This window comes from Dendrobates tinctorius, unplaced genomic scaffold (genome assembly GCF_039654945.1).
Source record: "Dendrobates tinctorius isolate UK_male_01 unplaced genomic scaffold, ASM3965494v1 ptg000265l, whole genome shotgun sequence".
NCBI classification, from domain to species: Eukaryota; Metazoa; Chordata; class Amphibia; order Anura; family Dendrobatidae; genus Dendrobates; species Dendrobates tinctorius.
This window is the reverse complement of record NW_027361932.1, coordinates 10,788,533-10,811,214: the sequence shown is the minus strand read 5'-3', so window position 1 is coordinate 10,811,214 and position 22,682 is coordinate 10,788,533. Positions and strand designations below refer to the sequence as shown.

The window sequence follows — 22,682 nt, the reverse complement described above, 5'->3', positions numbered from 1 at the left end:
ATTAGAACTGTTAGTCCTATTACTTCAGCCCTTTTGGTTGTAATTAGACGGTATGACATGATTTTGGTGCTCTGTATTGAGCTTTAGGCTTTGTTTGCATAGTGCTATTTTCCCGTCAGACAATAGCAAACCTTTTCCTCTTGATGGCAGATTGTCCTTTTGTTGGGTCATGTGCATGTCCAGCCGTATGCATTGAGCTAGGATTCCAGTGCACACAATGGCTGCAGTTGCCTTGCACTGACCGGCTTAGCAGTCGTGGTTGAGCTCACAAATAGTCACATCAGTGACTGCTCACTGGTCCGCACTCAGACTGGAATCCGCCACATGTTATTCTTGGCCAGCAGTTCTGCCCCGTCCTTCTCCCCATGTCATTGTCCAGGCAGAAGATATTTTTAAACCAGTACCGCAGCAAACATCGTGGGAACATCCTGCCAGATGATGGGCTCCTTCTTATTTCTCAAATTCATCCTTTCCCTTTCTATCCTTGTCCAGCCAGACTTCGGACTGACTGAAGTGGGCTGTATATCTTTACAGGGTAACCTGTAGCCTAGTTTCTGTGTAAAAGAGCAGAAAGTAAAACATTCCTGCAAATGTCTACAAATAGTAGATCTACTGTAAATATTAATATAGATCCCTGAATACGGCATCATAAGAAAAGACCTACATTAAAGCGTTCTTCCCAGAGTCACAATATTTTTCACAAAGCACAGTAAATGCATACTTATTCTTAATATACAAACGAAGTTCAACATAAAGTTCTTCTTTGTAATTTTTTTCTTTTTTTTTGCATCTCTTTCTGCCCCCTTGTGCATTTAGCTGTACATAGCTGTATGGACCGTCCTATTCTTATTTGCTAAAACCACATTTCCCAGCAATACCCTAGTGCTGCAGATCCCTCCTTTTCTTGTGCGCTCCTGGCTATGCTCCAGTACATACCCTGCCTGCACCATTTTATGTTCTGCCACCTGCATCAGTATAGCTGCAGTGTGGTCTGACGTCATTAGATGCTTCTAGCAGAGTCCATCTGTCCTGCACTCCTCCACAACAGCATTGTAGAACTGTGTTTTTCGCCTGCTAGAGACACGTAAGCTTTGTGAAATTAGAAATGCTTCTCAACTGATGCATATGATAAAAGATAATCTTCTGCAATATGTATTAATAGTGCAGAATTGGCGGTTTTACATCATTGAACTCAGCAGCAGGTAAACAAAGCTAAGCTAATCTCAGCCCCTGTACACTCAGCCCCCTGTATACTCAGCCCCCTGTATACAGCTCATCCTGTAGTACATCTCTCCTCTTCGTTCCCTGCATACATGTATACTGCTGCTTCCTGGTATGAGCTCTGCACTGTAATTAAGGAGGCTGAACCCCTTTCCATAACATACTTCCTTAGGCTATGTGCACACATTGCGGATTCTGCTGCAGATTCACCTGCAGGTTTTTCCGCGCGGATCCGCAGGTAAAGTGACCTGCGGTTTTCCTGCAGATTAGCCTGCGGTTTTGCCCTGCGGTTTCACACCTCTACTATGTTAAAGGTGTGAAACCGCTGCGGAATCCGCCCAAACAATTGACATGCTGCGGTTTGTAAACCACAGCAAAACCGCTCGGAAAAACCGCAGCGTGAGCACAGCGGTTTTGAAGTTGCATAGGCTAACATGGTACTGTACCATGTCTGCGGAACTGCTGCGTTTCCGCAGGGCCCAAACCGCTGCGGAAACTCAGCAGAATCCGCAACGTGTGCACATAGCCTTACACTAGAAGCTCTGTTCAAGACACGGCACAGCTATTCTGCCAGGAGTACAGCCGAGAAAGACAGACAGCACTGCGTAATAGTCACCAGGGCCACTGAAAGTACAAGACAGTTCCTATGGCAACTGGAGGTTTATTAACAATTGGAGGGTCATCCTTAGAAGATGATATGTAGAAGAGGTGGCAGATTTAACCCCTTAGTGACAGAGCCAATTTGGAGCTTAATGACCAAGCCAATTTTTACAATTCTGACCACTGTCACTTTGAGATTAAAGCTCTAGTACGCGTCAATGGATCCCACTGATTCTGAGAGTGTTTTTTCGATTTTTTTCAATATGACTTGCGTTTATTTGTGAAAAACGGAAGTTTGGCAACAATTTTGAAAATTTTGCAATTTTCAAACTTTTTATTTTTGTACCCTTAAATCAGAGAGTGGTGTCACACAAAATAGTTAATAAATAACATTTCCCATATGTCAATTTTACATCAGCACAATTTTGGATACATAATTTTTTTTTTTGTTAGGGCGTTATAAAGGTTAAAAGTTGACCAGCGATTTCTCATTTTTCCAACAAATTTTTTTAGGGACCACCTCACATTTGAAGTGAGTTTTGGGGGGTCAGTATAACAGAAAATACCCAAAAGTGACACCATTCTAAAAACTTCATCCCTCAAGATGCGCAAAACCACATTCAAGAAGTTTATTAACCCTTCAAGTACTTCACGAGAACTAAAGCAATGTGGAAGGAAAAAATGAACATTTTAATTTTTGTAAAAAAAAAAAAAAGTTTACATTGCAACCAAATTCTTTTTTATTTTCACAAGTGTAGCAGGAGAAAATGGACCACAAAATTTTTTGTGCAATTTCTCCTGAGTACGCTAATACCCTGTATGTGTGGGAAAGCCTCTGTTTGGGCACATGGCAGGGCTCAGAATGGAGGGAGCACCGTTAAACTTTTAGAACGCAAAATTGGCTGGAATCAATGGTGGCGCCATGTCGCATTTGGAGACCCTCTGATGTACCTAAACAATGGAATCCCCCAGTTCTAACTCCAACCTTAACTTCAACACGCCCATAACACAAATCATAACCCTAACACCCCTAATCCCAACCCCCACCATAATCCCAACTATAACTACAACCCTAACTTTAGCCCCCAGTCTGTCACTAATGGAAAAATGGAAATAAATACATTTTGTTTATTTTTACCTAACTAAGGTGGTGATAAAGGAGGACTTGACTTACTATTTTTTTTTTATTTTGATCACTGTGATAGGGTCTATCACAGTGATCAAAATTGACCAATAGGAAAAATTTCCTATTGTTGACAGCTGACAGATCTCGGCGGGCGGCGCACTGCGAATGCACCCGCCGTTTTCTTCTTGGAAGAAAATGCCGGGGGATGCAGGAGTGTCCAGGGACATTGGAGGTACCAGGGTGGAATCGGGGGGGACCCTATTTCACTCTCCTCTGTTTTGCGATCACATCAGAGGAGAGAGAAATTAAATGGGAAGTTGTAAATCAGACTTTTTTTTGCGGTCGCCGTTATTTAGTTAACGGCGATCGCAACACTGGGGTCGATAAAAACCGATCTAAATCATGTTCTCTGCGGTCTAAGCTACCCCGGTAGCCGAGACCCTGGAAAAATTCCGACTCTGGAGGGCGCTATACACTTATGCCTCAGCACCACTTTTTAATGGCGCTGAGAAATAAGTACCCTTAACTGCCGCCGTTAAAAGGTGTATTGGCGGTCGTTAAGGGGTTAAAAATGCTTACATTGGCACAAACATAATAATAAGCAGCAAAAGGAAATCAGTGCATAGATGTCCAAGGTATGATAAAATCACAAATCTTTATTAGATAACACAGGTAGAAAAGCACAAACAATGACAGACAAGGGGTGACACAAGCAGAAGCAGAGCAAAGGGGTATACAGTGTCAAAAACCTCACTCTGACCCTTATCATGAGTAAACACCTGGTGGTAAAGATAAATAAGTGTCCAAGTATAAACACCCAATATATAACAGGCAGACCAGTGAAAAGCAGTAATGGGTAAAATCCCCAGCTGGACAGCCACAAAATCAGGGGTGAAATTACAAAGACACAAAAGCAAGAGGTCAGCTGAGCTTTGGATTCAGTGTCTCTCCCCTCTCCCCTCCTGGTATGTTTACCTTGCTTTTGTGTCTTTGTAATTTCACCCCTGATTTTGTGGCTGCCCAGCTGGGGATTTTACCCCTTACTGCTTTTCACTGGTCTGCCTGTTATATATTGGGTGTTTATACTTGGACACTTATTTATCTTTACCACCAGGTGTTTACTCATGATAAGGGTCAGAGTGAGGTTTTTGACACTGTATACCCCTTTGCTCTGCTTCTGCTTGTGTCACCCCTTGTCTGTCATTGTTTGTGCTTTTCTACCTGTGTTATCTAATAAAGATTTGTGATTTTATCATACCTTGGACATCTATGCACTGATTTCATTTTGCTGCTGCTTATTGATTACAGTGTGTCCTACACTGATTTTCCATGGGCTGATTGTGTTGGTTTTCTTTTCATCTGCACCCACATGTAATATATGATGTTATACTGTTTCAGCCTTGTGGTCTGTCATTTTTATTTAACAAATATAATAATGTGTGTGTGTGTATATATGTATGTATATATAGACTACATTGTGATTTTGGCAATACCCCTACATATTGATTGTCAATGATTTTTACATATTGTACACATACATATTAATACGTTCTAAAATAAGTGAACACATGGTTTAAGTAGCAAAATCAGTATTTTTTAGATCTAATACCAATGGAATCTCCAGAATATCAGTTGCTGGAGTTTTATTTTGTATTTCTCTTTAGTATTCTGTAACGTGGATGTTGGATTTTTTGTTTTATTACTTTCATGGTAAATGTTTGACTTTTCTACTAACTAGTAATGTGTACATGGCAGATCTCCTCCCTTTTTAAGAACTTGGATCTTAGCACTCTAGTCTCAGCTTTGTTGGCGTTTGTCCATTTCAAGCAGAACCTTTACGGGGGAGGAGTGGTGGTGGGCACATTTCCTGACTGTACCCAGCTAATGGAAATTCACTTGCTAACTAGGGCAAGGAAATTGGCGGCCAAACTGCGTTTAAAATAAACACTCAAAAAAAAAAAAAAAAAAAAAAAGGCAGTAAAACTCCAAGAGACAGTTTAGATTTTTCATTTCTCCATTAAAAATGTGAACATTTAGTAGGTAAAACAGCTTTGACTATATTACTATTTGATGTCCTATATTAATGCTTTATTTTATGGTCTTTCCACGAAGTGTTATAGTATTCCGTTCCCCGTGACCGTGAATACACTCATTTCTTGGGTTACTGAATCCACATTTCATTGGTAATTGACTTATTGTAATTCTCAGTGGGGTTCTTGTAATATTGCTCACTAGATTCTTCTTTTGTTTTTCTTCTTTTCTAGCTGCGGAGAATGCAAGAGATGATCGCACAAATGCAGGCTCAGATGAGGATGAAAGGTCCCGGAGATGAGTGAGCTGCTCCTTTCAGGTAAGCCTTACTATATATGTATGCATAAAGCCCCTTCTAAAGACTACTAGTGTCTGTATACTGTCCGCTTACTGGATCCAGGGCAGTTTTCTTGTAACGTTCCCAGTTTCTCCATTCCAGACAGACCTCCTCTTCCAGTAGAGATGTCTGGCTTTCTTTCCGCAGTTCTACACCAGTACAAGGACCCTGCTTCGTGCACTTGTGCTATAACTTTTCTCTTAGTGAAAGCATAAACCTCTCTCTTTCATTTGTTGGAGTTTTCATTGTTATTGTTTTGATTATTTTCTCCTCCGTGACTTTGTTTCTGGAGCGCACATTCCATGACGGAAATAAACAGCTACACCCCCACCTTCCCATATGTAGCGCAGTAGAACAACATGTGTCTCTCTGACACCCATGTAATAAAAGTCTAGTCAGCTGGGGAAAAACAATCTTCGTATTAATGGATCTTAACAGTGTTATCCACTACCTGGGCACGCCGCCCTTTTAAAATGATGTAGACGACCCCTGGAAAGCAAAAATCATTTGACTTCAGCAGCAATGCCGTTCCAACTGTGTCTGAGTCTTCCTGGGGGATGAATGTCATTGTTACGCCATGTTAGCCCTGCCGTTATTGGGCTACTGAGCGCTCTCTTCTCTAGGACAAATGTCAGGGAAACTAAAGTGAGAGCTCAACAGCCCCAAAGTGTCCGCTGATTATGCCGCATGAGCCCTACATCCAAAATTGTGCGAGGCACAGTTCTGTCATCACTGGAACGGCGCTGATGCATCAGATGAGTATCTATTATTTTATTTTTTTTTACTAGTGGGACTTCTTAATTTAAGCCCCCGTTACACATAGCGATATCGCTAGCAATATCGCTGTAACGTCACCGATTTTGTGACGTAGCAGCGATATTGCTAGAGATATCGCTATGTCTGATACTTGCCTCCGACGGGCTCCCCCGCTGCTCATCGCTGGTCGCGCGAGAACGTCCTGGACCATTTCTCGTCGGGCGCTTCCTGCTGGGCTTCCTGTGGCGCCGACGAGCGACGCGTGGACGTGGGCGGGAGGACGTCAGGATCACCGCATCTGACAGGTAAGTAGCGACCCCCGACCCCTGCGATGTCGCTGGTGAGATCTACCTGTGTGGCAGCTCACTAGCGACCACTTAGCGATGCATCAGCGATCCATATCGTTGTCGGGATCGCTGGTGCATCGCTAAGTGTAACGGTACCCTTACAAAGGGACTCTCTGGGTAGTGGACAACCCCTTTAGTTTTCAGATTAAGTTATCAACTGAATCCTTATCACATCACCTCTCATCTTTTATCAATATTTCTATTTTACTGGATTTTAAAGAACATTTATCACATATCTACATAATAGCTGAAACATGTCTGACCACTGTGACCCCTGTTGCTTGATGGAACTTGCATACACCTAAATTTCAGCAGCAGAGCACCTATGTGACCTACACGCTATTCAAGATCCAGCACCTGCTTCCCAAAAAATCAATCAAAGCTGGCTCCAAATGCTGCTATTTAACCACTTAGTACCCCTGACGGAGATTTACAGAGGTATATAAGGCTAGGTTCACACTTGCGTTGAGGAGGGCTGCGGATGGCGGCCTACTTCCTCCTTTCTTCCTCCGTGAAGCTCCGCCTACTTCTGTATGCGTCCTGCATTTTCCTGCGTACCCATCTTTAACATTGGGTACGCAGGGACATGCATTGTATGCTGATGCATCCGCATGCGGCAATTTGATGTGTGCGACGACCGCACGGAAACGCAAAATTTTGCGTTTCCGTGTGGTCGCGGCACACGTCAAATCGCCACATGCGGACGTATCCGCATACAATGCATGTCCCTGCGTACCCAATGTTAAAGATGGGTACGCAGGATGCATTCAGAAATAGGCGGAGCTTCACGGAGGAAGTAGGCCGCCATCCACAGCCCTCCTCAACGCAAGTGTCAAACCAGCCTAAGTGGCACAATCTTCGGTAGGTGTCCATTCCGATGCTCATTTCCTTCTCCCACCATTCCCTCCTGTGGTGCGATTGCAGTGTGACGATGTGTTACCATTGCTGCTGGTGGCCTACTGACATGGAATGGGGGCTTGTGACTGGTCTCTTAAAAATAAAAAAATTATATGAAATTGGCCAAAAATATGAGTAGCACCATTACTGCAAAAGTTCAATACATCAAAATATAAAATGATTTATCACAGTTAAAAGAAAAAAAAAAAGAAAAACTTATTTTGGTAACTGCACCCCTCCAATAAAGTGATCATAGCATTTTATGTACCTCAAATCGGTATCAGAAATACACTACAACTTGCCAAGCAAAGAACAAACAATCACACATCCCCATTGAAGGAAGAATGGAAAAAAAGTTGTAGGTCTCAGAAAATGGAGACATAAACCACATTTATTTTTTTTTTATGGTTTCCAAAGTTCAGAATATTTTTTTTCCTCTTTAAAGGGAATCTGTTAGCAAGATTTCATTCCCCTCAAAATGTTTATATGTGCAAGAAGCACTTTACATGGTCAGTCTGTTACTCCTTTACTGAGAACCCAGCATTTGAATTGATATACAAATGACTCTTAACAATTTTTAGATCTGAAGCTTCTGTCACTCCGGCTCTATTCCCCACCCACAGCTGCCCCTTCCTGCTTGACTGACAATCTATATGCTATGCGACTTCAGATAGAGAAGCCGTCAAGCAGAAGGAGCCAGCGGCATTGGGTGGGGAATAGAGCTGGAGTGACAGAGGCTTCATATCTATAGCCTCATTTACATATCAATTCTGATCTCTCACTAATAGAACAGACTGGCCCAGTAAAGGTATTGCTGGGCTTGTCTTATAAGTAGTTTGGGATATGAAATCTTGCTGATAGATTCCCTTTTAGATTAAAAAAAAATATATATACAACCTGTAAATAAATGTACTGACTAGGAGAATCCTTTTACCTGGTCGTTCTTACAACACAAATCCTCTAAAAACAAAATGCCAAATACAGGACAGAATTGCATTTTTCTATTTTCTTTCCCCTCCATTTTACACTTCTTGGAATTTTTTTCCCATTTTTCGGTATATTCTATGGTAAGATGAATGGTGTCCTTTAAAAGTACAACCCCTTCCACTAAAAACTAAGTGAAGTTATGGCTCTTGGAAGAAAAGGAGGGGAATAAAAAAAAACAAAGCGCACAAATAATAATTGGGTTGGTTGGGAAGGGGTTATGGGCTAGAGATCAACAAAAATGTCTCCCACCCCTTGTTCTGTTACATCTGATGGCTTGTGTGGCAGATCCTGGAGACAGCATGCTGACAACTAAGTTATAGGACTCCAATTGAAGCTAATAGGAGGCAGATGCATTAATTTTTGGGGTGCTGCTATATCGACAAATACAAACCGGGATTTTTTTTAAATCGAGTTTTGAAGAAGGAATGGAGCTCTGTATAATATCACTGATACCTAGAACAGTATATCAAGAAAATAATTTGGCTAGTTTGTGTTTCATCAGTGACACATAAATGGCATCTACAAGACATCAGACGTTTCCATGCTGGGGTCTGGCACTGCTGGTTTCATCCTAAGCATGTGTGATGCTTGGTTGAGGCCCAATCATACAGACACTGCTGAATGTAGACACTAAAATACAACAATGACAAATCGCTCTTGGATTGTCTTAAAGATTTTCTGTATGCATTGTTTGTAATAAAAATGAGTTTGGGTGTATTGCAGAGCATCTCCGTTCTTTTTACATTTGCCATCTAAAATTGAACATCTTGAGACCTTTTGGGGCCAATAAACATGTTGAAATTGTATGAAAAAGTTTCTCTACTTGAGTTTTCGGATCTAGGTTGCGGTTTGTGAACATACGTGTTTGTGATTTGGGGAGAATTACCGTCACAATCAAATAACAGCTTACCAGTCCACTAAAGGTGAAAATGTGAATTACCCCAAAATTCTCATTTATTCATGAAGAAGAACTCTACTCATTGAGCAGCCGAGCATCTGTCCTGGGGTCATGTGAGGTTTTGCTCATCTGAAGCTTGCACATATGGTAGACAGCTGTCTATTAGATGACTTCAGAAGCTCCCATAGAGCCGCCCTTTCAGCTTCTGAGTGTGCATGATGGGTGACATTGCAAGCCACCCGGGTTTCTCCTAATTAGCAAGTTACAGGACAGATTGCAACAGGATTGAACAGGAATTGTTAAAGAGCTTGTCCAGTTTCATATTAAAAAGGGCTTGATCTTGAGAATAGAGGTTGGCATTACGTACCTACTTCCACTTCCGGGTCTCCTGTCCCACTTGACACCATGATTGTTGTGACCATTTCTCTCATGTCTTCTTAGACCATCATAGATCAGGGGAGATGCTGTACTGGAGTGGCAGTAGGTGCATAGTGCTGCTTTTTTATTTATACATTGTTTTATTGGTTTCAAATTTTACATAGTAAATTACAAATACAGCAAAATTGTATAAGGTAAAAGGAAAACTACCGGTAAGTCAAAGGGTAAACGGTTTCAAAGTGTGCACGAAGTCAATTTAAAAAAAAAAAAAAAAAAAATTTAAAGCAGGTCAAGTTTTTGCGCAGTTCTACTGTGAATCTAAACAACGCCTTTAAAAGCATGTTCATTATCAATAAAATGTGCATAAATACTGAACTTTAATGGAAATATATCTTTTAGAAAGTTTCACATGCGTTCCATTTTTCCATTTTGTCTTCACATTTAAACAGATTTCCAGAACATAAGGAGGGATATAATGTTTCTTAGTTATTACTTGGTCCTTACAAATTTTTTTCTGTGTTTTTTAAAGCCCTGCTAATTTTTCCTTTTGTACATGGAAAATCCTGTAATTTCCTAGTTTTGTAGATCCTGTCTGCAAACCATCACTTGGCAGCTCCCGGGGCCTTAAATTTAGTAAATGAAAACAAAGTTATAAATAGGATTTATATGAAAGTAGAACCTTGGCTTGAATAAATGGACGTACAAGTCCCCGATTGTCCTTCAGCAGCTTTCACTGTTCCCTCCTTTTTTTTTTTTCCACCATTAAGAGAGCTCTTCCTGCAGACATCTGCAGCCAAATTCAAACCGTTCTATGTCCTTTACCACTAAGCTGTAATAAGCAGCAGATCTGCCAGTTATTAGCTTGTAACGCAATTACTGAGCATGCTGATGTGTTGTGTGGCAGTGAGGTTGGACGCTTTTGTGTTTATTCAGTGGACTAGCAAACGCTGACATTTTTGGGTGTGATGGGAATACTGCTGGTAAAAACAGAGAAGGAGCTGCACAGTAAGGCTATGTGCACACGTAGCGGAACTCTCGCAGAAGTTACCGCGAGAATTTCCGGATTCCATTCCGCTGGAAAATCGCATTTTAAATTCCCGCGATTTTCCCGAAAAACTAGCGTTTTGCAAGCGTAATTAGCTTGCAGAATGCTAGCATTTTCCAAGCGATCTGTAGCATCGCTTGGAGAACTGATTGACAGGTTGGTCACACTCGTCAAACATAGTGTTTGACGAGTGTGAGCAACTTTTTAGTACTGCCAATGCAGCATCAGTAGTAAAAGATAGATAGGATGTAAAAAATAATAAAAAAAATATTGTTATTCTTACCTTCCGGCGTCCCGCACAGCCTTCCCGCCGTTCTCCATGCTCCCGGTCCCAGTAATCCTTTGTGAGAATGACCGCGAGACGTCACGATCCCGCGAGAATGGATGCCATCGCGGTCATTCTCGCAAAGGATTACTGGGACCGGGAGCGTGGAGAAGCGCGGGAAGGCTGCGCGGGACGCCGGAAGGTAAGAATAACAATATTATTCATTTTTAATTCTATTTTTTACAGGGATATGGTACCCAAAGCCCGGAAGGACAGTCTCCTCTCCTCCGGACCGTGGGTATCATCCGCAAATGTTCTGCTTACTTTTCGCATGGTGTGCACAGCCACATGCGGAAAGTAAGCAGAACAATGCATTCCTATGGGTGCGGGATCGCCGCGATTCCGCTAAATTAATGAGCATGCTGCATATTTTACTGCGAAGCGATTCCGCCGCGGAAAAAAAACGCAGCATTAGTACAGCATTGCGGAATCCCATAGGAATGCATGGGATGCTTATTTTTTGCGTTTTCGCTGCAAAATCGCGCGTTTAAAACCGCCGCGGAAACGGGAAAAAAACGCTGTGAGCCTAAGAGTTCACATCTAAATATATGAAAATAAATTGTTCTGTTTGATTAGAAACACAAACAAGACACTGATAAAAAAAAAACTCCATATAAACATATACAGCTCTGGCAAAAATTAAGAGACCACTGCACAGTTTTATAAAAATCAGCTTCTCTACTTGTCAGACAGCCATTCCATTCCAGTGTCAGTTGAATTCCAACCAGAGTACACCTCATTCTACTTAATGTGCTTATGATTAGGTGACCACCTGAACCAAATCTTATTTAACGAAGGAAAGTATAAAAAACCCTGCTGTGGTGTTAACAATCCTCTTGCAATAAGGCAAGCTGGATGGCAAAACAAGTGCTAGTAATATCCCAAGAGTAATAGGAAGGAAAAAAATAACTCTTAACCATGCCAAAGATGTTGAAAAGAAAAGTCTTGATTGAGGAAAAGGGCTCAATTCTGGCTTTATTAGCAGAGGGATACAGTGAGCGTCATGGTGCCTCCATTCTTAAAATTTCTAAGACGGCAGTCCATTACAACAAGGTCAAGCAGCAGATATTAGGGACAGCAAAGCTACAGACCGGCAGAGGTCGAAAATGACTCCACTGACCAGGAAGACCGTTATCTTATTCGAATGTCACTCAGCAACCGCAGAATGACACCAAGTGACCTACAAAAGGAATAGCAAATGGCAGCTGGGGTGAAGTGCACCGCAAGAACAGTTCGTAACTGGCTCCTAGAGGCGCAGGGCTCAAGTCATGTAAAGCTAGAAAAAAGCCTTTCATCAATGAGAAGCAAAGGAGAGCCTGGCTGAAGTTTGCCAAAGACCATAAGGATTGGACCATAGAAGACTGGAGTACGGTTATCTTCTCTGATGAGTCTAATTTTCCGCTTTGCCCAACACCTGGTCGTCTAACGGAGACCTGGAGAGGTGTACAAGCCACAGTGTCTTGCACCCACTGTGAAATTTGGTGATGATCTCGGGATGCTTCAGCAAGGCTAGAATTGGGCAGGTTAATCTTTGCGAAGGACATATGAAACGAGCCGCATACAAGGTTATCCTGGAAAAACAGTTGATTCCTTCTGCTCAGGCAATGTTCCCCAACTCTGAGGACTGTTTTTTTCCAGCAGGACAATGCGCCATGCCACACAGCTAGGTCAATCAATGTGTGGATGAAGGACCACCACATCAAATGCCTGTCATGGCCAGCCCAATCTTCAGACCCTGAACCCCATTGAAAACCTCTAGGAAGATGGATAGTCACAAGCCATCAAACAAAGAAGAACTGCTAAAATTCTTGTACCAGGAGTGGCATAAGGTCACCCAAAAGCAGTGTGAAAGACTTGTGGAAAGCATGCCAAGACGCATGAAGGATTAAAAATCATGGTTATTCCTCAAAATATTGATTTCTGAACAATTCCTGAGTTAAAACATTAGTATTGTTGTTTTCTTAGCATTATTTGAGGTCTGCAAGCACTGCAATTTTTTTATATTTTGACCATTTCTCATTTTCTGAAAATAAATACAAAATTTAGTGCTTGGAAATTCAGAGACATGTTGTCAGTAGTTTATAGAATAAAAGAGCAATTTACATTTTCCTCAAAAATATACCTATAAAGAGAAAAAACAAACTGAAAGTTTTGCAGTGGTCTCTTAATTTTTGCCAGAGCTGTATATTATATACATATAAACCTTCTTGAGCCTGTCACCAGCCAGTACCTGTATATGTTCTGATACAAAGCGCTACTTGATGCATGGTGTGTATGGGACCAGATGATATGACGAGATTCTGAAGGAAATATGAGAAGGGAGAACTATGAACAGTTAGATTGGTGAGGTGATGGGGTAAGTCTGCCTACGAAGATGCTTCAAACTATAGATTCTGGGATTTAGACTGATGTGCAGCACAATAGAAGTCTTGAAGCCAGTAGTGGGAGATTCAGATTATAGAGGATGTTAGTCTTTGCAGAACAGAGAACACGAGTAGTGTGATAGACAGAAATGATGTAGGGTAGCACAGAACTGTGCAGCGTTTTGCAGGTGAGGGTGATAAGTTTGTTGCATTCGGTAGTAGTTGGGCAGCCAGTGCAATGACTGGCACAGGGTGGAGGCATTAGAGTAGCAATCAGAAATGAGCATGACTATCGCAGTCAGCATAGATGGTAGAGGGAAGACAAAAGCTGCATTTACACTGGAAGATAATTGTGAACAAATGTTCTTATAAGTGCCATTACAGAATACTCAGTGCACATCGGTCTTGCCTGTATAAACAGGCTATTAAATGACTACTGATCTGTAAAAGTTTACTGATCAACAGTCGTATCGGTTCCATGTAAACCAGAGGAATCTTTTTTTTTTTTTTTTTTTTTTTGCCATGGGCCATTTGGATATTTTATACCATCCTTCGGGGGCCGTACAAATTGTCTGCTAACTCCACCCACAAAGTACGTCCTGACGTTGGCACAGGTGTCAGGTCGTAACTTTCATTGCATATGCCTCAGTGCTCAGTAGTGACCACTGTGTGTGCTCACGGAGCAAGACGAAATTTAAGGGGCCGTGAGCCCGCAAACTACAGCACTGCGATCCCCAGGAATCTGCCTGGGGGCCGTAAACGGCCCGCAGGCCTGAGGTTCCCCACCCCCTGCAATATACAGTATACATTCATACATTGCAATAATTAGTTTTTTTATACTTAAAATAGAAGCTGTACATTTAGTAGAAGTTTGACAAACTTTCAAAGATTTAATTTGGTTCCATCCTCATCCATCTCTAGTACAGGTTGTCCTATAAACTACCTAATACAAAACTCCCATGATCATGTGCACATTTTTTTCTACTGCCTGATTTGTTACAAATTTAATGCAAATATTGACTTAACCATTACAAAGACATGGATCAGTCTTCTCATTTAGTCACAAAGGCCTGCATGGATTAAGCCGAGTATCTGAAGTATGTGCATTCTTTGAGACGTGGTGGAGTGACGAGTAGTTGTGTGATTGCACACCGCCACTGCACTGACAGTGTACTCAGCTGTACACCCTACTGCTGCCAGAAGACAAATAAGTGATGCTGCTGTGGTAAGTGAATACAGACATAACAGGTTAGTTCATCGGCCCCTTACCACTCAGCAGACTTTAACCCTGAATTGGTCTACAGACAGCTGCTTGTGCTGCAGTAGGTAGATTAGTCTGGTGAGAGCACACAGCTGTCCTGGATGAGTCAGGAATCAGATTCCAGACTGAGTTTTTCTCTGCTAATCACATAAAGCTATGTTCCCACAATCAGTATTTGGTGAGGTTTTTGATTTTGCAGATGTTCTACAGCATTTCTGCACTTATTAGGTAAATTAGAGTGTATTTTTCATTGCGTTTTTAACTGCTTTTTTTTTTTTTTTTTAACATACGTTTTATTGCGGTTTTGACGCTGAGGTTTTTGTCTTTTTGACAGGTCATGTTCAAATAAAGCCCCTTTGTTTTTGAGACTTCTTGCTATTTGGCTTTGATTACTTTGATAGTCATGTTCAGATTACATATATTTTTTGTGCATTTTCGCTGCGAATTGCCTTTTCCGAGAGCACGAGGAGTAGAACACTAGTGCCACCTATTGGAAGTAGCAATACTAAAAGTCAATATCAACCCTTCAACAAGCCTTATCACATGATTTAGGATAAAAGTCAGATCATAATCTGTTTGCAAATGTGTTTCGGGGTGTTGCCCCCTCCTCAGTGCAAAGCATGGGATCTTATTTGACTGTATGAGAGGCATCTGACTGGTGTCTAAGAAGTAATGTTTTTTCTTATGGAGAGTGACATGCCAGGATAAGGAGGCTTATAGGCTGTGCAATTTATCTCCTGGGAAATTAAATGTGCAAATTGTTTCTTCATAAATACAGTGAACACGAATATGTCTTTTTTTACCTGTGGATTTTCATCATCTTTAAACAATTCTATGGGAAAAATCTGCATATAACTTTCAGCATACTCGCAAGAGAGATTTGCATGTTGCGGATTTCAAACACGCTCTGCAAGTCAGTTTTTGCTGTGTAAAAATGAATAAATAAAGCACAGTAAGGCTGAGTTCACACGTGGCGTTTTTTTCGCGTTTCCGCGGCGGTTTTAACCGCGAAAAATAAGCATCCCATGCATTCCTATGGGATTCCGCAATGCTGTGCTAATGCTGCGGTTTTTACCGCGGCGGAATGGAATTCCGGAATTCTCGCGGTAATTTCCGCGAGAGTTCCGGTACGTGTGAACTTAGCCTAAGCATGAGACTTCTGTACATTCCACCCATTTTGTCGGAATTGTAAGACGCTGTGAATTTTCACTGTGCAGAAAATGCAGTGTCAAAAACTCATCGTGCAAAGTTCATGTCTGTCGTCTTGATATAGTGATACTGAAAGAAGGCCAACCATAAACTTTTTTTCTCCTAAACTTGTGGGTATATGTATGTGCTGTAGAGCCAGGGTGTTAATATTCTCACTCATTGCCATATGTGTGTGTGTGTGTGTGTGTGTGTGTATGTATATATACACACACACACACACACACACACAAGGGGCGCCTGAAAACTTCGAGGCCCACCCATGAAATCTTTTTTGCATGGTCTTGTTTTGCAATGCAATATGTTATTTAGTTAGTTGAATGGTTTCATGAGCAATCTGGATTTATTTTGATTTTTTTGTCTCCGTTACAGCATTTTAAAGTTGGATCGCAAGGCAGAAATATGGAAATGGAGAAGTTGGCAAAGTTCACACCAGCTGTTGCAATGGCTGCAATTCCACCTTCCACCAAGGTGCTTTTTCATCTGTGGGAATAGGTGATAGTCCGAGGGAGCCAAATCAAGGGAATAGGGTGGGTGCTGAAGCAGTTGGAAACCACAGGAGTGAATTGCAGCAGCCAATGTGTGAACTTTGCCAACTTCTCCATTTCCATATTTCAGCCTTGCGACCCAACTTTAAAATGCTGTAACGGAAACAAAAAAAATCAAAATAAATCCAGATTGCTCATGAGACCATTCAACTAACTAAATAACATAAACAAAGCACAGAATGAAAAATGTGCAAAAATACCTTGCAGTAAGACATATAATAGTAGTCAGCAAGTGCTGATAAAAAGATTACAACAAATACAGGGTATTTAGTCGATACGTTTTTTTGCAAAAAAATACCCTGTATTTGTTGTCATCTTTTTATCATTCTGTGCTTTGTTTGTGTTTCAATCAGTGGGTGGTGTGAACATTGTCCTACAGACTTGTTCACATTTGTGCATTTCACATGTGTTTTTAATCCAGTTTTTTTCGTGCTTATGCATGATTTGAGAGACCCCACCCCTCTCGTGTGACATGCACAAAAGGAGCTGTTTCACGCCACGAACCCATACAGGTAAGCGCCTGTCTTAATCCTGCTCATTTAGACACTGTTCACATGTTCAGGTTTTAACTATATTAGATAGGGACTGATTCAATAGGGGTTACCTTGACGTGGTGGAGCAGCTTGGCATACATTTTTTTGCAAAAAAGCGTATCGACTAAATACCCTGTATTTGTTGTCATCTTTTTATCAGCATTTGCTGACTACTATTATATGTCTTACTGCAAGGTATTTTTGCACATTTTTCATTCTGTGCTTTGTTTGTGTTTCAATCAGTGGGTGGTGTGAACATTGTCCTACAGACTTGTTCACATTTGTGCATTTCACATGTGTTTTTAATCCTTTTAACTAAATAACATATTGCATTGCAAAACAAGACCATGCAAAAAAGATTTCATGGGTGGGCCTCGAAGCTTTCAGGCGCCCCTCGTATATGTGTGTGTGTATGTGTGTGTGTGTGTATATATATATATATTTACACACACACTTGAAACCAGTCATTTATTATTATTATTATTATTATTATTATTATTATTATGCATTTATATAGCGCCATTTATTCTATGGCGCTTTACATGTGAAAAGGGGAAATATAGACAAGTATAATAAACATGTGTAAGACAAGGGACACACAAGTACATAAGGAGAGGGGACCCTGCCTGCGAAGGCTCACAGTCTACAGGGATGGGTGAGGATACAGTAGGAGAGGGTAGAGCAGGTCATGGTGTGGTTCAGTAGACCGTGGATCATTGCAGGCTGTAGGCTTGTCGGAACAGGTGGGTCTTCAGGTTCTTCTTGAAGGTTTCCGTTGATGGTGAGAGTCTGATGTGTTGCGGCAGGGAGTTCCAGAGTATGGGGGAAGCACGGGAGAAGTCTTGTATGCGGTTGTGGGAAGAAGAGATAAGGGGGGAGTAGAGGAGGAGATCTTGAGATGATCGAAGGTTGCGTGCGGGTAGGTACCTAGAGACCATTTATATACACTATATAAAAAGACACACATGCATTTTTCCTCAATATCTGACATGAAATCTGAATAAGCCTTTCCCAGATTAGGTCAATTAGGATTACCGTATTTCTTATTTGCCAGAATAATGAGAGAGAATGTTTTCAGGCCTTTTTATTACTTACTGCAAAGTCAAAAGTTTACATACACTAAGATTACTATGCCCTTAAACAATTCTGGACTGCCCATACAGTATGTATATGTGTGTGTTTGTGTGTGTGTGTGTGTGTGTAAAGGGTCTTAATAAGCTTCCATTGACGTGGGGGGGGCTGTTGTTTTTTTGTTTTTTTTTATTTGACTATGTATGGATTGCATATGATGACTATATATGATGCATACTTTTAGAATCATCATCTGAAACTATATGTTGAGTGGTAGATTTCAATATTGCCAAGAAGGCAAACATCCTGGCAGGTGAAAGCTATATGCTTACTATTTCACAGACCTTTGATTAAGTATGTGCACAACCATTTCCAGTTTTCCCTTTGGTAACATATTCTTAAATCTCAAGCAGATTTTACTAGATCTTGCTGTAATTGTTGTTTTTTTTCCCCCCTGTCTCTAAACAGGGTCTTGGAGCACCATGAAGCAGATCCCACCCCGGATGAAGTTTTGAGAGCGGGGCTCCGAACGCAATGAAACCTGTCTGGCCATCGTTGGCTTCTGTCTCCTTTTCTATCTTTGCTTATTTGTAGCCATTTACCTTGTTTAAGTGTTTTTATACTCGTGTGTTTGGTAATAGCATTCGGCATATAACATAAGTGCAAAAGGGGCCTGTGCTCCTGAGAAAAGTTTTCCGTTTTCAACCATGTGATCCTGGCAGGAAGTTGCACTTTTCCCTCGGCTGGTTGTACTTGCACTGACTACATCACTATTGCTGACCCTCAGTGTTACGCTCACAGCATTTTCTAATTCTGTATATTATGGTGTGCGTACTCTTCACTGAGGGGGGTTTCCTAGACCACCTTGTTGTATGTAAGGTACGATACTGGTTTTCTTTCCAGGCAGACTGAAGCAGAGGCTCAAGGATTAATTGTACCTGCTCTCAAGTGCCTTTAGTAAACTCAGTTCTGTTTGTCACCCCCGACAAGGATGTACACATGCCATTGTCAAGTAATTACTGTTAACCAACCAGTGCCTTTAATTATATTTGATTGTCTCAGTTTAACGCCATTGAACAATGTATGGCTCGGCCTTATCCTGTTTTAGCACAATGGTGGCTAATATTAATCATTGGGGATTACCTGTCGAAAGGAAGGTTTTTGCCTCAGGCACTTGAACAATGCTGTGAGCAAAGTCTGAGAAATCTCCTGACATATCTATCTCAAGCAACATTTCCCCCTTAAGAGGGAGCATACAATCTGTGTAGAAATGGAGATAAAGATCAGAGCTCGCTGGTGGCTTGTCCTACTCTTCTGTGCTGAAACATCTGACTATTGTGCTCCTTCAAATTGGACCTGGAGAGAACTAGAAATCTTATTCAGGCTCTGAGGCTGTAATTGCCAGACTTGAGATATTCGGGTCCTTACTTAAGCGCTGAATTGTACTAGGTTAGCTTTCTTAGGAACAGGCAATATCCTTATGGGTTTTCTTTTGCCTTACAGAGCACGAATTGGGACTCCTTAAATGTAAAAGTCGGTTACTCTTTTAGGCCTCTCGTTTGCACATTATTTAATTCCTCTTAAAAGGTTACACTCTTTTCCTGCCGTTGTCTTAGCAGAAGCAAAAGGGTTAAACCTGGCAAGACTTGACTTGTTATATAGTAAGTTATGTAGTAACACATTCCTCCTACTTTAGGTATTTTTTAGCAGGTGCAAAACCATAACGCATGACCTATTTTCTATCTTGTGAATTAATATCTAATAAACTGTACAGATGATTCCCGTCTCCGTGTGAAGCAGTTTTCCTACTGACTCCTGAAGTGTAAAGGAATGTGTATAGCAGACAGTTTCAGTCCATGACCCATTCTGAGTAGCCTTGGGAGATCTATATACAGTCAGCACCAGCCTTGCTTGTCAGGCGCACACACTCAAGAATATACTGTAGGCTCCCGTGCACCATAATAGGAATCTGTTGTAGAAAAAAAGACAAAACATATACCGCATGGTATCTTTCTTTACAGTGGCCCTCTGTATAGGAACACAGTCTGCTGCACCTTTTATATACAGTGAAAAAAAAATGTATGCAGATGAATACCTGCCAGATGGAAGTAAATGGGTCCTACGGGAAGGTTACAATTTATGCCGGTAAAAGTTACAATAGTATTCTGTAGTATAAGTGCCGGACGCAATGTGCACCTAACCTAAGACTGGGTTCAAGAACACAAGGATTCCTATTAAAGGGAATCTGTCATCAGGTTTTTGCTATGCAATCTGACAATAGTATGATGTAGGGACAGAGACCCTGATTCCAGTAATGAGTCACTTGCTGGTCTTCATGGTGTCATTTTGATGCAATCACTTTTTCTTTGCTGCAGATCCTATGAATGCTGAACTCCGTATAACACACCCACACCCCTGATTGACATCTTTCTATTTACACTACACATAGGCAGCTTTCTGTCAATCGGTGGTGTGGGCGGGGTTACACAGAGCAGTTCGCTATGCAGCACAAGACACCTAGTCCTCTAGTGATCACCTGTAGTGATCATCTGCTGGTAAAACACTGATTTTATTGAAACAGTAATATGTTGCTGGAATAAGGGTCTCTTCCCATATATCATTCTGCTCTTATATTACAAAACAAAACCATGCTGACAGATTCCCTTTAAAGTTTTGCTCAACCTCTGTTGTACAAAGCGGCTACGGGGCCTCCATCTTCTTTGGTTTCCCACGGCGCTTCCATATGTCTCCAATTTAATTTTCACACACAGGTTCATCTGGATCTAAAATGAAGGGTATGATCTGACATACAGAAGCATATGTTCCTGGATATGACTGAGCCCTGTATAAAGGGGCTTTCTACCACCACTAAATCTCATTTACCACTTTTGAGCTACTTCACATAAGAAGTAACAGTTTACATGGTTGAATATTTCCACATCTTGCCTTGACTATATCAACTTTTGCTATAGTTTCAAAGAAATTGCTACAGATTTGTGCACCAAATATTTTCCTACATATAATACAACAGTCACACAATAAGCTGCTTTGTCACCCTGCACTTTAAGGCTATGTGCCCCCCCATCAGGAAATAGCGTATTTTCGCTGCTTTTTGATCACACAGTTAAATCAGCATGTGTTCAGAGAGCTATAGAGATTTAACACATCTAAGGACTGGCTATGGGTGAGACTACGCAGCGGAGAAGCTAGATAATTGACATGCTGTGGCTCGTAAACCTACGCCGCAGAAAATAGCACAGTAGGCATGGGATTTCTAGAAATCCCATCCACCGTGCTTGTAATGTAGAATGCAGCATTTTGGGCGCAGCGCAGATGAGCTGCTTCTGATCGTGGGCACATAACCTAAGAATCTGCATATTTGGTTCTTTGTGGGTGGTCTCATGCAAGAGGGAAACGATATGTAAACCATTATATTCTGCGAAGTTCTAAAAAAGAATCCGTCACTGGGTTTTTGCTATGTAATCTGACAGCATGCTGTTATTTTCATACAATGTTTTCTCTGCTACAGGCGTAGCAGATCTCTAATGCTGTGGAGGTTAGCTATTGAGGGAGGGCTAAATTAACCCTTCACGGTTGACCAAGTGATTTCCAAATTAATCCACAAGATGTTGCTAGCAACTGGGAATGACCAGACGGGTACGTGTGCCACTGTATGGGAGGATCAAGGCAGATCACTAACCCCGTATATTGTGTCACCTTTTTATAGTATTTTGCTTAATTATGCAAAGTACTCAGCTACCAATAGCATCGTCGTGACACATTTACTTTATTAGCCAATAGTATTGCAAGAAAATCGGAATATGTCCCTAGTTACGTGACGTAGAGAATAGAACAATAGCACATTCTTCAGGGTCTCGTATCTCATATCTTGTTCGGACTGGGACAGTCTGGTTTCATAACAACCGCGAACTTTCACCTAGTTACAAAATTTAACTCGTAAACAACAAAATGGCATCGCAAGCACAAAACAGGGTCTGGAGAACAAGATGTCCCGTACATCTGAATACTGTACTTCACAATCCCCCTAGATAAATTTTGTTAACTAATATGCAGCATTAGAGGTACTATCCCAAGCCATAAGCTCGAGGGGTACTGCTCTTCACATGGCTGATGCCGTGTTATCAGTCATGGCTGTTGCGGCGCACCCATCGCCCCTGTATACTGCAATTTACAAATAACAATTTTTGATGATGGTGGTGGTGATCTTTTGAAGATGGCCATGCACTTGGCTTCAACATCTTCATCAAGTAACCTTTTGAGATCGGTGTAGAGAAGAGCAGGCGCAACGACGCCTTTGGTATCATCATTAGCTGTCCTAGTGCAGAATTTCCTAATACATACAGAAATACACCAAAGAACAAATTTTAGTATCACATACAGTCATATGTTAAAGTTTGGGCATCCCTATTAATGTTAACCTTTTTTCTTTATAACAATTTCATTTCAATTTTTATAGCTATTTCAGTTTCATATATCTAATAACTGATGGACTCAATTTCTGGATTCAAATGAGGTTTATTGTACTAACAGAAAATGTGCAATCTGCATTTAAACAAAATTTGACCGGTGCAAAAGTATGGGCACCTCAACATAAAAGTGACATTAATATTTCGTAGGCAGGTATGGCACTTGTCAGAGACAGGGCTCCCAGCACCCCTGTCTCTGCGGCAGCACCAGCTGCATAGCGCCTCAAAGGGACCCCCCACAGGGCCCAGGTGGCGCTCATGTCCC

At 41.3% G+C, this 22,682-nt stretch overlaps 1 protein-coding gene across 1 annotated transcript in view; it reads left to right on the top strand.

Moving 5' to 3' along the window:
• LOC141069492 (septin-2A) overlaps nucleotides 1-19,708 on the top strand; it is a 107,972-nt gene extending 88,264 nt beyond the window's left edge. Inside the window, exons 12-13 of the mRNA XM_073559091.1 lie at nucleotides 5,212-5,297; nucleotides 18,399-19,708. Coding sequence (XP_073415192.1) covers nucleotides 5,212-5,283 — 72 coding nt within the window. The 3' untranslated portion in view covers nucleotides 5,284-5,297; nucleotides 18,399-19,708. The remainder of the gene's footprint in view (nucleotides 1-5,211; nucleotides 5,298-18,398) is intronic.
• The last annotated feature ends 2,974 nt before the right edge of the window (nucleotides 19,709-22,682 follow it).